At 41.7% G+C, this 15,399-nt stretch overlaps 1 protein-coding gene across 11 annotated transcripts in view; it reads left to right on the forward strand.

The window, feature by feature from the left end:
• The window catches only part of ubr5 (ubiquitin protein ligase E3 component n-recognin 5), a 30,706-nt gene extending 15,900 nt beyond the window's left edge, over positions 1-14,806 (forward strand). For 3 of the 11 annotated variants that reach the window (XM_047599169.1, XM_047599171.1, XM_047599178.1), the window contains 33 exons: positions 285-442; positions 599-690; positions 783-929; positions 1,134-1,252; positions 1,386-1,512; positions 1,738-1,867; positions 2,031-2,191; positions 2,521-2,760; positions 2,868-2,991; positions 3,846-3,957; positions 4,068-4,199; positions 4,583-4,615; positions 5,218-5,475; positions 5,561-5,829; positions 6,652-6,863; positions 6,970-7,203; positions 7,510-7,583; positions 7,904-8,076; positions 9,019-9,165; positions 9,483-9,700; positions 9,849-9,969; positions 10,366-10,738; positions 10,931-11,018; positions 11,119-11,263; positions 11,453-11,583; positions 11,755-11,815; positions 11,918-12,099; positions 12,194-12,278; positions 12,367-12,522; positions 13,350-13,463; positions 13,557-13,701; positions 13,821-13,906; positions 14,022-14,806. In XM_047599169.1, the coding sequence (XP_047455125.1) occupies positions 285-442; positions 599-690; positions 783-929; positions 1,134-1,252; positions 1,386-1,512; positions 1,738-1,867; positions 2,031-2,191; positions 2,521-2,760; positions 2,868-2,991; positions 3,846-3,957; positions 4,068-4,199; positions 4,583-4,615; positions 5,218-5,475; positions 5,561-5,829; positions 6,652-6,863; positions 6,970-7,203; positions 7,510-7,583; positions 7,904-8,076; positions 9,019-9,165; positions 9,483-9,700; positions 9,849-9,969; positions 10,366-10,738; positions 10,931-11,018; positions 11,119-11,263; positions 11,453-11,583; positions 11,755-11,815; positions 11,918-12,099; positions 12,194-12,278; positions 12,367-12,522; positions 13,350-13,463; positions 13,557-13,701; positions 13,821-13,906; positions 14,022-14,234 (5,060 nt within the window). In that variant the 3' untranslated portion in view covers positions 14,235-14,806. Of the gene's footprint in view, positions 1-284; positions 443-598; positions 691-782; positions 930-1,133; positions 1,253-1,385; positions 1,513-1,737; positions 1,868-2,030; positions 2,192-2,520; positions 2,761-2,867; positions 2,992-3,845; positions 3,958-4,067; positions 4,200-4,582; positions 4,616-5,217; positions 5,476-5,560; positions 5,830-6,651; positions 6,864-6,969; positions 7,204-7,509; positions 7,584-7,903; positions 8,077-9,018; positions 9,166-9,482; positions 9,701-9,848; positions 9,970-10,365; positions 10,739-10,930; positions 11,019-11,118; positions 11,264-11,452; positions 11,584-11,754; positions 11,816-11,917; positions 12,100-12,193; positions 12,279-12,366; positions 12,523-13,349; positions 13,464-13,556; positions 13,702-13,820; positions 13,907-14,021 lie in introns of those variants that run through there. The other 8 variants (XM_047599170.1, XM_047599174.1, XM_047599172.1 and 5 more) reach the window with 8 other exon arrangements.
• The last annotated feature ends 593 nt before the right edge of the window (positions 14,807-15,399 follow it).

Genomic DNA, 15,399 nt, shown 5'->3' on the forward strand with positions numbered 1-15,399 from the left:
TTTTGTTTCAATGTGGTCCTGACTGCGAGAGAATGGGGCAGACAATTTAAGGTTTAAGTGTCCAGTCAGTCGCTGTCTGTGAATAAATTCAGTGGCATACTTTTGGTGACTCTGATGTAATTTTAAATGGTTAGGTAAGAGCTGGAACATTGGAGGTTATCCATGAGTTATGTGAATCCTGACCTATTTTGCTGCCCCGCTTCCAGCAGCTAACTATCATGTTGTAACTGGCGCTCTCCCGTTTCCATATTTTCCTTTTATTCCTCAAACGTCTCCCGACGTAGTGGGTGACCCAGGCATCGCAGAGAAGGAGGATGCAGATTCCGTATTCATGGAAATGATTTGCCCCTCGGGGACCAACCCAGATGATTCTCCCCTATACGTTCTCTGCTGTAACGACACCTGCAGTTTCACTTGGACTGGAGCGGAGCACATTAACCAGGTCAGCCCTAGAGGATATCATTACACTGAAATAGAAGTGTTGTGTCTAAAAGTTAATGTCACATTTTTTGGCAGTGTTTATTTGTTAAGCCTTTTTCGTGTATAATGTTCCACCGGAAGTTGGCACATTGACATTTTTCACCGGTTTTGTCCTTAGGATATCTTCGAGTGTCGAACATGTGGCCTACTGGAGTCCCTGTGCTGCTGCACTGAGTGTGCGAGGGTGTGTCACAAAGGACATGACTGCAAGTAAGTCCTAGTTTTAAGTTTGACTTTAGGCTTTTCATCACTGGTATTTCAAACTGTGTGATTAAAGGTGTGTTGCTGCCGCACTTTTCCAGGCTGAAGAGGACGTCTCCTACAGCTTATTGCGACTGTTGGGAGAAATGCAAGTGTAAAACACTGATTGCCGGCCAGAAGGCTGCTCGTTTAGACCTACTGTACAGGTTACTGACAACCACAAACCTGGTCACCACACCAAACAGCAGGTAAGACAGTACTGGACCTAATCATCTCCAATTCACACAGGCTCGCTTAATTTTTTCTTCTTCTTCAATCTTTTTTATATTTCAGTCTAAATCTGTGTACATTTATTATATTGATATCATTCTATGATGCCAGAAAATATGGATTATGTTGCACTGGTGAGATAAAGATGATGTATCACTCTGCTTATTGTTTTCCATCTGCAGGGGAGAGCATATATTACTGTTCCTGGTGCAGACTGTTGCCAGGCAGAGTGTTGAGCACTGTCAGTACAGACCACCTCGCATCAGAGAAGACAGGAACCGCAAGGCTGCTAACGCAGAAGGTACCTTCACTTTGATTCTCTCATTTAACCACTAGAGTAGCAGATCTTTTTACAAACCTTCACTGTGACTGTGTGCTAGTCATATACTGCTTGATATTATTTGCCAAAGACATTTGTTGTGTTGTTCTTCCAGACTCTGACATGCCTGACCACGACCTAGAACCTCCCCGCTTTGCTCAGCTGGCTCTGGAGAGGGTTCTGCAGGACTGGAATGCCCTCAAGTCCATGATCATGTTTGGTTCTCAGGAGAATAAAGATCCGTAAGTAGTGTTGCTTTGAGGGTAGTGTGCCCCTTTTTAGAAACCATGTCCCACATACATACTATTTACAGACCTCTTTGTATCAATACCATTTTTAATTGGTACACGGCCTTTAAAATATTAGGGAAAAAAACTGTACACGGACTCAACCTGATTTAATGGTTTCATGTTAAAACAATCAAGTTGTTAAAACACAAGACATGTGTGTTTCTTTGAATCTTCTAGACTTAGTGCCAGCAGCAGAATTGCCCACCTCCTGCCTGAAGAGCAGGTCTACTTGAATCAGCAGAGTGGCACCATTCGCCTTGACTGTTTCACACACTGCCTCATTGTCAAGTGTGCTCCTGATATCACTGTAAGTCTGATTATGTATTTTTTTTTCTACTTTATCTTGCACCCAGTGTAAAATCAAATCTACTTTCTTAAGTAAAAAAATAATACAGTAAATGACGCCACCAGCATTTGAATTATGTTCCAATGATGGTCTTCAATGTGTGTTCATCTTCCTCCTGTTTTAGTTCATAGACACGTTACTGGGTACCCTGGTGAAGGAGCTGCAGAACAAGTACACTCCTGGCCGCCGAGAGGAGGCGGTCAATGTTACAAGGAGGTTCCTGCGCTCCGTAGCCCGGGTGTTTGTCATTCTCAGCGTGGAAATGGCCTCGTCCAAGAAGAAAAAGTAAGAACACGGCTTGCAGAATATTAATTTGTTAGAACAATGGTAATCTTTTCCTCCTTCGAACTAAAAAATCTCAAATAATCTTGGTTAATTTGGTTTTAACCTTGTTTTTTTTTAATGATCTGTGTCAAATTCAAATGTAGGTAATTGTTTGCTAATGAACAAGTTGTTACATCTGTACAAAACAAGAATATATTTGTGGTTGTGTCTCACCTTGATATGTTTTTGTTTTGTTACTGTACCTCTTATTGGCAGCCCATATATAAACACACTAATATTCCAATAGTTGGACATGACATAAATACTAATTTCTGTTTTCCCTCACACAGCAACTTCATCCCTCAGCCCATTGGGAAATGCCGGCGTGTTTTCCAGGCTCTGTTACCTTACGCCGTGGAGGAGCTGTGTAACGTGGCAGAGTCACTCATTGTACCAGTGCGAATGGGTATCGCAAGGCCCACTGCTCCTTTCACTTTGGCCAGCACCAGCATCGACGCTGTCCAGGGCAGCGAGGAGCTTTTCTCTGTCGAACCGTTGCCTCCGAGACCCTCGCCTGACCAGTCCAGCAGGTTTGTTGGTTTCTTATCAGTCGGAGTGAAACGAGTGGTTCAGCGGGAGTCTTTGATTTTTTTTGTGTGATATGACTCTGGGCTTGTGTTTTTAATATTTTTTCCAGCTCCAGTCAGACAGCTGCTTCTTATATCATCAGGAACCCCCAGCCTCGACGCAGCAGCCAGAGTCAGCCCGTCAGAGGTAGAGACGAGGAGCAGGATGACATCGTATCAGCAGATGTGGAAGAGGTGGGGAGCCTCATTATGAAATCATTATGGCTGTAATGAACTTTGGATCAAAGTTATTCGGTGCATGTTGGTGGTAGTGTTTCAGAGTAAGCCCACACTTTTATTTAACCCTCTGGAGTCGACGGACGTCCAGATCACATGACCAATTTAAGACGACGTAGCAGCAAGACGCAGCATCACTGAATCTCCGTTTCAACCTTTACATAAAGTGCTGTCTTCAAACTACAGACCAGTATTGTGGTATATAATATATTATAAACTGTGTTGATAGAGTAAAACTAGACTTATTATAAATAATTTACGTGACACTTTTTCCTGAACAACCATCACGTTGGTGCGTGTCTGGTGCGTTACTTATTGCTACACCAAATAGTTTTGTAAATAATTGCACCAAAATGCTTCATGCATTTCCTGCATTTTAATGGAAATAGTTATAAATAGCTTTGTTTGCTAAATTTGTATGTAAGCTTTTGAAATTTCCACTTTAGATTTGCATTCTAAGTTATAAAAATGGTTTGTTAAACATGTTGAACTTTTTCCTACTCAGATTTGGTGATTTTAGTGTGATTTTAGGTCCAATGTGTTAATACAGTTTGTAAAAATGAAAAAATAATTGTAAAATGACACATGTGAGGTTGTGCTGAAACAAATGAAACCAAATAAGGCAATGAAACTGTGTTTAAGATGAAATATAAAGGTAAAACCAGACAATTTTACTCTGGACTCCAGAGGGTTAATATTTTTATGTTGTTTCTGCTTCTGTATTTTTCCCACTCTATAATTTGAAGTTTGAATATATTTTGCTGTGTCTCACCTCTGTTGGGATCTGATTATATCGTGTTTGTTCCTTCCAGGTGGAAGTTGTAGAGGGAGTAGCAGGGGAAGAAGACCATCACGACGACCAGGAGGAACAGGGAGAGGAAAACGCCGAAGCAGAGGGTCAGCATGATGAACACGACGAGGATGGTGAGTCCTAATTTATGTTCAGCTTTGTGACATTGAAGTCGAACACGTAGCTCTACGAGTATTGACACCTGGTTATGAGTGAGTACGACGTTTTTGTCTCTAATTTCTAGGAAGTGACATGGAGTTGGACCTGTTGGCAGCAGCTGAAACCGAGAGCGACAGTGAAAGCAACCACAGCAATCAGGATAACGCTAGTGGCCGCAGGAGCGTTGTCACGGCAGCCACCGCCGGCTCTGAAGCAGGTTGGTTCAACAGCTTTAGATTCAACATTGGAGACTTTCTCTTAAACCCCCTTATTTAATGAATGGCTCCCATCAGTTTAGTTAGTAGTTAAGTATTATTCCTTTCGAGAGAGAGAGTGCTTATTCACTTGCTTTAAATGAAAGCTTTTTGTTCCTTTTGTTTCCTTTTGTTTTTGTATGGCTCCAACTGCTTATTAAAAAGAAATTGCATTTCTGTCTTGCTGCCTTTTTTTTTTCTTTGCTTTACAGCCTTATTCAGTCCTCACTGAGTCACTAGTACTTAACAGTCAGCATTTTGGATTGTGGGGATTTATATGTGGAGAGCTAATGATAAAGCAGACAAAGTGGTCCCTGGCTGAATACCCGATTTATTTCATTTGCAGGCAGTAGGGTGTCCTTGGCATTTCCTATTTTTGGTATGAGCTCCTCTTTATTTCAATGCATATACAGATGTCAGGGCAAGAGTGAATTTGCAAAGTGCATACACAGTTTCCTGCTGAGAGTTCCTTCAGTTCGTCCCCTTCTCCCATTTCACTGTTATTGTGTCTGTCATTTTTAACCGATGCTGTCCCTCATAAGCGTAGTCTTGTTTCACCTGAATAACAAACTAATCCACTTCAAGCTTTTTCCAAATGGTGTGGCTTTTATCCTCGGCCATCTAAGACGTTTTTCCTACTAATGATGCTGTTTAGTTTCCTCATATTCTGACAACTGAGACGTTGGTGTCTTTTTCTCTCTACACTCTTTAATCTGATAAAACATATAAAATGAAGCCCTCTAGCACAAGTCGATCAACAGAGAATCCAGCTGTTGTTTTGACCTGATGCCTCAGTGTTTTCCACTGTCATATTGTTGTTTTGCCTTGTAGTGGTGTGATAAACTAACCCGCACTCCTGCCTTGATAAATCTGTTATGAGAGCAAAAAGAGGGAAGAAGATGATTGCGCAAACTGTTAAACTTGTCCTCTTTTATCTTCTTTCTACTTCTCTTTTCTTCTTCTTCTTCTTCCCCTGTAAAGGTGCCAGCAGTGTCCCTGCCTTCTTTTCAGAGGATGACTCCCAGTCCAACGATTCCAGCGACTCGGACAGCAGCAGCAGTCAGAGCGACGATGTCGACCAGGAGACATTCCTATTGGATGAACCGCTGGAACGGACAACTAGCGCTTCGCATGCTAACAGCGCGGCCCAGGCTCCTCGCTCCATGCAGTGGGCTGTTAGAAACACCCCCAGCCAAAGGGCAACAGGAAGTGCTCCCTCCAGTTCCTCAACACCAGCTGGTCAGTAAAACACCAATCTGTTGAAAAATCTTCCTCCAGATTGCCGTCTCAGAAATGGTATTAACCTGTGTCTTTTTCCCCACAGCGAGCTCCACAGGCCTGATATATATTGACCCAACCAACCTGCGTCGTTCAAGTGCAATCAGCTCGAGTGCTGCAGCGGCAGCAGCAGCTCTGGAGGCCAGCAACTCCAGCAGCTACCTGACATCTGCCAGTAGCCTGGCCCGCGCTTACAGCATCGTCATCAGGCAGATCTCAGACCTCATGAGTCTCATTCCCAAGTACAACCATCTTGTCTACTCCCAGTATCCTGCGGCTGTAAAGCTCACCTACCAGGATGCAGTTAATCTGCAGGTAAATAAAAAGAAATATGCTACACAAGGCAGGCAACAAACATTCAGATTAGTGATTATATCGTCTCCTTAAAATATGCAGTGTTTGTATTATATACCTGTTTACCAGGAAACAATGAAGACAATGATGACATGAGTCACTTACCATGACTGTTGCATGTGTAAAAGCGTCTGAATATAGGTTGTTGTACCACCACACCCATGCACTTAAAAAGACCAGTGTGTGGGATGTAGTGACATCTATTGGTGAGGTGGCAGATTGCAACAAACTGAATATCCCTTACCTCCCCCTCCCATTTCCAGGCGTGTAGGAGAACTGCAAGGGTTTAATTTGTTGAGCATTGTGGTGCACTATGGGAAACTCTTTGGATGAGGAACTTGGGTAGATTTAAATGGCTCATTCTAGGGTGCAACACGCAGCAATTCTTACTTTGCTAATGCTTATACACTAATGACAACACAATTAGAGATATTACAATTGATTTCTTTTGCTGGTGGATCACCTTGTATTCTGCATACTGCACTTTTCAGTATGTGATTTATGAATTGACTGCACAGACGTAATATTCTGATCCATTTTTGCCTTAACCTTAGCTGTTTCTGGGCATACACATTTCCAGACAAGAAAGATGATTTAACCATTCTGAACAAAAGTCTAATAGGGGTTTAATAGTGTAAAATAGGAATACTTAAACATTCACCTTGACGATAAAAGTGTTACATCTGGCATTGTTTTATTTTGTCACCTCGTTTATGACATGAATATGAATAATAAATGCGTAATTTTGTGACTAAAGAGTGAAATGTTTGTTGTACTGTGCAGAACTACGTTGAAGAAAAGCTGATCCCTACCTGGAACTGGATGGTGTCCATCATGGATTCGACTGAGGCTCAGCTGCGATATGGTTCCGCTCTGTCGTCTGCCGGAGACCCCGGTCACCCCAGTCACCCGCTCCACGCCTCTCAGCACTCGGCTCGCAGGGAGCGCATGACTGCTCGGGAGGAGGCCAACTTCCGCACTCTTGAAGGACGCAGGTACGCTACCTAGTTTTCATAAATCAGCAAGGGTCGACTCTCAACAGCTCAAACTGAATCCAAAGTAGCTTTCTTCACGCAGTCACAGGTTTTCTATTCGTTTCAGGAGAGCAGCCACGCTGCTGACGGCTCGTCAAGGCATGATGTCGGCACGGGGCGACTTCCTGAACTATGCCTTGTCGCTGATGCGCTCCCACAATGATGAGCATTCGGATGTGCTTCCTGTGCTGGACGTGTGCTCCCTGAAACACGTGGCCTACGTTTTCCAGGCTCTTATCTATTGGATTAAGGCTATGAACCAGCAAACCACCCTGGACACGCCACAGATGGATAGAAAGAGGTGAGGGCAAAAATGAGGGGGACATCTGGTTTGATACCAGAATCTGATAAGTTTATTGCCAAGTAGATTTGTGCATGCAAGGAATTTGCCTTTGTGTTTGTTGCATAAAAAATATAAAAGAAGATAAAATAAAAACATTTCTTTGCTTCAAAGAATATATTCACTGTATAAAAACGATCATTTATATTAATGTGCCCAATCGCTACTGAAAACTAAAATGTGTTTTTTAAAAACTGCATCACTACTCAGTACTAGTTTGAATACATAGGAGTATTTGTTTTAACACTTAACCTCTTTAATTCACAGAAATCGAGAGATTTTGGAGCTGGGTTTGGACAATGAGGATTCTGAGCACGAGAACGACGAGGACACCAATCAGAGTAAGTCGAATAACTAATATTTAATGAAATTCATTCAGGACAAGATGTTACAATCCTTTGTGCCAAAATCTGAGGCAAAACACATTAAGAAGCCCAGTCCAGCTACCAGCTAGCAAACCAACAAGAATACACCTGCTAATGTGACTTTCAACCACTGAGAAATTAGCTTAGCACTTCTTACCTTTTTACTGCTTCAATAAACTGTGTAAGGGAAGGGATGAAGATACAGGACTCAACCACGACCCACACTAAATATGAAACAACTACTTGGTTGTTTTAATGTTTGTATTAAGAGCCACTTCGTTTCTTTTCCACTCCAGGTTCGACTCTGCAGGACAAGGATGAGGACACGGTTCCGGCCGAGACCGGTCAGAATCACCCCTTCTTCCGTCGCTCTGACTCTATGACCTTCTTGGGCTGCATCCCACCGAACCCTTTTGACGTTCCTCTGGCTGAGGCCATTCCACTGGCTGACCAGCCCCACCTCCTGCAGGTCAGATTTACTGCTCTGTCTCTCTGATAGTTTCATATTTTCTGTGTTTCTGCATAAGGAACTCCTCAAAACATCAGCATATTTCAAACAAATCTGGAAAGTAGACCAGTCAAACTATTCAAAATGTAATATTGCACTTGCATATTAATTTATCCAGGAAAATGTCTCTTACCCTAATCTGTCAGTGGTTGACCGACAAAGCAAAAGCAAAACGCACAATAAGCATAACTTCTAGCCAACACTGATTTAATCTAATGTTCAAGAATCCACCACCAGGAGAACGTTGAACAGCCATGAAAGGGACAAAGCCACCGCAAAAAAAAACATTTCTGCCTGTCTGCAGTTTGCTAAACATAATTTAGGAGACTACTGAGAAAATATTTTGTAGACAGATGAGAACTAAGTAGAGTTGTTGGGTTTAAATGAGAGGCTCATATCTCATAGATTAAAATTTTTAATCAGATTAATCATAGGGTTGGTTTGGATTCATTTAGATTAATCACGATTAAATATAATTCATTTTTAATCTATATGAATGGTTTTTATTTTAATTTGTACAGATCTGGACAAATTATTTTTTTTGAATAAATAAGTGCATAAATGCAATATTTTATTTTTATTTGTTGTGCTGGATTGTATTAGAATTAGAATTACAAAACCTTTATTTGTCCCACAATGGGAACATTGCAGTTTGCGACATGGGACAGAAAAATTACAAGAATAAAGATAAATAAAAAGATAAAAATAGCCTAGAATAAACAATATACAATACAAAAAGGACTGAATTGCAACAAAAAGTATTGAATTGCAAACAGGTAATGATTGTCGGATTGATTGTCTGCATCTACTTTCAGGAATTGCCTGAAAATCTGCTGATCTTACCGTTAATTGCCGTAATATTATGTAATAGCCAACTCTGTTTTGCTTCTTCTTTTTTAACAGCCTAATGCCAGGAAGGAGGATCTGTTCGGCCGTCCGTCTCAGGGCTTGTACTCTTCCTCTTACATGGCAACCAAAGGCCTGGCTGAGGCAAGCATGGACAGGAACTGCCTGGAGGTAAACATGGGCTCTCTACCCTCCCCCTCTCAGGTATACCACCCCTCTTCACTGGACAGACACGCTGGCAGTTGTGTTCTAATATCCATGCGTAACATTGAAGTCACTGCACTTTTAAATAGAAATATGTAAAACTATCCAGTATTCATTGTTTCCTCTTCTTCTATTCAAGAAATAATGGATATGTAGGGTAGTGTGTTTGGGTGCACAGCCATTAAAGTGTGGATATTGGAACATATTCTGTATTCTGTGTCCCATTTACATATTTCCATTCAGTCGTCATCACACTGCCAATCATCTTAAGAAAATGCGCGTGTCCACGTTACTGAAGTGCAACCGTTCTTGATCAGGTCCTGCCGACTAAGATGTCTTACTCGGCAAATCTGAAGAATGTGATGAGCATGGAGACCGGCCAGCGGAGTAGTGAGAACCAGTCACTGGTGGAGCAAGAGATGGAGGTTTCCAAACCGGGCCCTTCACCACACGACCTCGCTGCCCAGCTGAAGAGCAGCCTTCTTGCTGAGATCGGCCTCACGGAGAGCGATGGGCCTCCGCTTCCATCATTCAGGTGAGTTAAAGTCAGGTCGCAGCTGAATTAGTTTATTAAAACCTTCTTAATAACTAATATTTTTTTTACATGTGGTATTGTCCCTGTATATATTAATAAACATGTTTTATTATATCTGTCATAATGCTTCGTGTCCCTGTCTTCCCAGACCTCACTGCAGCTTCATGGGGATGATGATTTCACATGACATGCTGCTCGGCCGCTGGCGTCTGTCACTGGAACTTTTTGGCCGTGTCTTCATGGAGGATGTCGGAGCCGAGCCTGGATCTGTGAGTTTTTACTTTTAAATGAATCAGAGCTAAATAAAAGAAGCAGAGTAGGGGAATACAACAAAATATTAAGACAGTAAAATGTAATATTTTGGTTCAACTTAACAAAATGCTGTGGCTGCCCGACATCTACATGCATACCCCTGTACAATGGAGCAACAACACAGTAATACAGTACAATGTATAAACATATCCTGTATGTTACTGATTTATCTCTTCGTATATGCTGCAAAACAAGGTAAAAACCTGAAAATGTCAAGTACAGTTTTACAACCAAATAGACTGAACCTCACAAACCGAAAAGCAAAAGACTTTTCTGCTAGTATATAAAAAAAAGCAATCATCTGATTCATTGTTAATATGAAGATCCTCTAATTTCTTTGTTGTTCTTCCCAGATCCTCACAGAGCTCGGCGGCTTCGAGGTGAAAGAATCCAAGTTCCGTCGGGAGATGGAGAAGCTGAGGAACCTGCAGTCCCGCGACCTGGCCCTGGAGGTGGACCGTGACAGAGACCAGTTAATACAGCAGACCATGCGTCAGCTTAACACGCACTTTGGCAGGCGCTGCACAACCACACCCATGGCTGTGCACCGGGTGAAGGTTACCTTCAAAGATGAGCCTGGCGAGGGCAGCGGCGTGGCCCGCAGCTTCTACACGGCCATCGCCCTGGCCCTTCTCTCCAACGACAAGCTGCCCAACCTGGACTGTGTTCAGAGCGTCAGCAAGGGCATGCAGGCCAGCAGTACGTGTCATCACGATTACAATTCAAGTATGACAATATATAGAAACTACTGCATACTGTATTATGGGACTAGATGTCATTGTTACATTAAATGTTACGTTTGTTGATGCTCAATGCAATTATTATAAGAGTAAAAAACAAAGGGTTACATTTAAAAAACAAAACAAAACAAAAAAACAACCCAAAAACATTTGTTCTCCATTATTTGAATCTGTGCAGACCTAATGCAGCGTCTGAGGAACAGAGACCGAGAAAGAGAGAGGAGAAGTGGAGGCCTTCGAGCAGGATCTCGGAGAGACAGAGACAGGTACGCTCCATATATTCCCATTTTAATTATTTCAACGAAGAAGAAAGTCTGTGCGGTTTAGTCTGACACTTAATATAAACTCCTCATGCATCTGTTACAGGGATTCAAGGAGGCAGCTGTCTATAGACACGAGGCCTTTCAGGCCCTCATCAGAGGGAAATCCCAGCGATGAGCCCGACCCTCTGCCTGCACACAGACAAGCCCTGGGCGAAAGACTCTATCCACGAGTTCACGCAATGCAGCCGGTAATAAACCATCAGCATCTGTTCAGCTCGCTAACCTCACAAATCGATTTTCAAACTCTATCTATCAACTTCTTTAAAAAAACAAATATGTAGAACTGGAATAGTTGATTGGCTTTTTTTCTCGAAATTCCTTCTTGTTTGGCTTTATTTCATTGCCTGTACTGACATCAGCTGTGTTTGTCTCCTCAGGCGTTTGCCAGTAAGATCACAGGCATGTTGCTGGAGCTGTCTCCTGCACAGCTGCTGCTGCTGCTGGCTAGTGAGGATTCCCTCAGAGCCAGAGTAGAGGAGGCTATGGAGCTTCTCATTGCACACGGAAGGTAAAACCTCACATAAAAGTACAAACACGGCAACAGGTTCCTCTGTCAATAAAACTCTGCTCCAGCTTGTATTTAACATGCACCGTGTAAATAGTTATTATTATGTTGATATATTGTTTCTCACTGCCATTTCACACACTAACTGTGAACTCGGGTGTTTGTTTTCCTAAGGGAAAATGGTGCAGACAGTATACTGGACCTGGGTCTACCCGAGGCTCCAGAGAAAGCACAAGTAAACTAGCAATTTTTTTTTTTTTCTACTTCCAACGTGACTCATCCTGACATCCATTTTGCTTAACGGTTCTTCCCCCTCTTCTCTCTTGTGATATTGCAGCAGCAGGAGAACCGTAAGCGCCACGGCTCAACGCGCAGTGTGGTTGACATGGAACTGGACGACCCGGATGACGGGGACGACAACGCTCCTCTCTTCTACCAGCCTGGCAAACGAGGCTTCTACTCGCCTCGGCCCGGCAAAAACACAGAGGCCAGACTCAACTGCTTCCGTAACATTGGCAGGTAAGAAATTAAAAATGATCACTGCGTCACATTTGGTCACATACTACTTTATTTTTTTTAACAAATTCTTAAATGTCTTTATGTGTCTCTACAGAATACTGGGGTTATGTCTGCTGCAGAATGAACTCTGTCCAATCACATTGAACAGACATGTCATTAAAGTGCTGCTCGGTAGGAAGGTAAGAGTTTCACAGTCTGTGTTTGCACCTACAGTTGGGACCTTTTTTTTCGTGGTGCTACATGTACTAAGGATTTTTGTCACTGCAGGTGAACTGGCACGACTTTGCGTTCTTTGACCCGGTCATGTATGAGAGTCTGCGGCAGCTCATCCGCCACTCGCAGGCTGGCGAAGCAGAGGCAGTTTTTGCTGCCATGGACCTGGCCTTCGCCATCGACCTCTGTAAAGAGGAAGGGGCTGGACAGGTAATCCACCGCTGCTTAGATTGAAAATGCACTTAGAGATTGTCAACAGTGACTGGTTTTCTAGCTAAGGAGAAGAGACTTGTAGAGATTTGTGGTACAGCCAAGTGTTTTCTGACTGATATTAGCAAAAAAAATACACTTAATACGTCGCTTAATTTACACCTGTGTTATTAGTGGTAACATTCAATACCAATGATTTTCTTTCCAGTCCAATACTGAGTAAAATTCAGGCTGGTATCAGTGATACTTAGTGCAAATATACCCTAATGTGTCTGGTCAATCGTTTAAAAAAAAAGTAGTGTGTTTGAAATCATAGCTACATAAATAATACAAGACATCAGAGTAATTTATTTATTTATTTTTAACTCTGAAGTATATTGAGGTAGTAGCCTCATTTACTATATAGCCAAGCTAATACAACAAAAGAATAACCAGACAGAGGACACAATCATACAAAATATGTGAAAATGTTGTTTCAGACACTAAAAAGGAATAAGTAAAATAATCCATTAAAATTAATTGTTGTTTAACTATTAAGAACTACTATAAAATGAAAACTTGCATCTTAATTCTGACACACTCCTCTCCACTGTCCCTCTCATAATAAATGCCTCGTATTGTTCCTAAATTACCTCAAATGACTGAAGTATCGATATTTTGACTCGAGAATCAATTTTAGAGCATAAAGATCTGGTATCGGAAGTATCGATATTTCAGTATCGATCCCCACGTCACTAGTTATTAGACCAAAACATTTGTAACCTATAAGAAAATCCATCCGTTAAAAACTGTGACTTATTGTTGCTGTCTTGCTCCTTCTTTTTTAGGTGGAGCTTCTGTCTGGTGGGGTCAACATGCCGGTTACTCCCCTCAATGTGTACGAGTATGTGAGGAAGTATGCAGAGCACAGGATGCTGGTGGTGGCTGAGCAACCTCTGCATGTAAGTAAAACAAGGAAGTGTGAGGGAACACAAATGTCATCCAGTCGTCAAAATGTGCGCTCACACCTGATGTGACTTGTGTCTTTTTAAAAGGCAATGAGGAAGGGTTTGCTGGATGTACTGCCTAAGAACTCCCTCGAGGATTTGACGGCTGAGGACTTCAGGCTGCTGGTCAACGGATGCGGAGAAGTCAACGTCCAGATGCTCATCAGCTTCACCTCGTTCAACGATGAGTCAGGTATTTTGTGCTGTCTGCGTCGTCTCTGCTCTTCTTCTGGCCATTCATTTTCTTCCAGTAATCTAATATATGCTATTTTACTGTAATTACACTGAGCAAACTCTCGGTTCATCCTGTAGGAGAAAATGCAGACAAACTACTCCAGTTTAAACGCTGGTTTTGGTCCATAGTGGAGAAGATGAGCATGACTGAGAGGCAAGATCTGGTAAGTCTGTTCTCATCACGACTGCCTTTTTAATCAAAGCAATTCAGTGACTGTTTGTCTGAAGTCAAATCCTGTGATGATTAACGTGGCTCATTATTATGTATCTTCCCCTCAGGTGTACTTCTGGACCTCCAGTCCGTCTCTGCCAGCCAGCGAGGAGGGCTTCCAACCGATGCCCTCGATCACCATCCGGCCTCCAGACGACCAGCACCTCCCCACGGCCAATACCTGCATCTCACGTCTCTACGTGCCACTCTACTCTTCTAAACAGATACTCAAACAGAAACTCCTGCTAGCCATTAAGACCAAGAATTTTGGTTTTGTGTAGAGGTTCAACAGAAGAGTTTAAAAAAAAAAGAAAAAGAAAAAGTAAAAAAAGAAAAACATGTTTACTGTTGTGTAATATTTACCTAGCTCCATTTTTGTAGATTATTTTTTGTCTAAACAATTTTATGAAATTCGACATACTGTCGCTATCTCCCCAGGCGGTAATATTTGTTTGTGTTGTGAACACAAACGGCTTGTTATTTTTATTTCAATTTTTATTGTTTTTTTTTTTGTTTTGTTTTGTTTTCTCTTGTGTTAATGAAGAAGAGGTATACGGTCCAGAACATTCCTGCATTGGCACTGTAAAATGTAAAGCCCACAGCTCTGCTCCATTGGCTTAAACCTTTGCTTCACAGGAATTTGGTTTGACAGAAAGCTGTCTGCCGAAAACCCAGCCAAAGATGACAGCAGTAGAAATATTTAAAAGAACAGAAGACACACTGTGATTATAAGTTTTTTCCTTCCCTAGAAAAGTACTATCACTGACAGTTCACTGCTGCCTTTGTGGAAAGTCCTTTTTTTTCTTGTACAGGGGGAGTAGGGAATTTCAAAATAAACTTGGATGCAAATAAATTGTCGTGATTTTATTTAATTGTAACGTGTTCCATATGTTAATGAAAGTGGGGGATTAATGTTACACATTTGTGTGAGAGGGTCCTTTTTTTTCTGTAACAATTTTGCTTCAGTTAATGTAAATCCACAACTTTATGTATGCTTTCTTTGAATTAACATGTCCATGTCTGATATCCAAATACTGTAATTTACATACCAGGAATGACAATTCTTTTATGGTTTCATAGTAAATAACATAATACTAATTCACTAACTTTCAGTATTTTCTGAGTTTGGAGTATGTTTGTTGTAGTCGTGTGTAGTGTGTAGTCAGAGGACGAGACAGCATTAGACCAAATACACCAAAACCCATATGGAAATATGAAAATATGTTTTTAAACGGAGAATTTTAGCCAATCAGCATGAGCGAAGTCATAGCCCCGCCCATTTCATTGGAGCTGTCGTGGCCCGTTTTTGTTGCCTCCAGTGGTTTTATGAAAAGAATATTTTTAGATTAACATTTTTTTTTAGTTGTAATGGAACCTCTTAAAGAGTACCACAACACGTTTATGGGGATTAAACACTTTTAATATACTAGTGAGAAATGTAATGCA

This window comes from Mugil cephalus, chromosome 11 (genome assembly GCF_022458985.1).
Source record: "Mugil cephalus isolate CIBA_MC_2020 chromosome 11, CIBA_Mcephalus_1.1, whole genome shotgun sequence".
In the NCBI taxonomy this organism is placed as follows: Eukaryota; Metazoa; Chordata; class Actinopteri; order Mugiliformes; family Mugilidae; genus Mugil; species Mugil cephalus.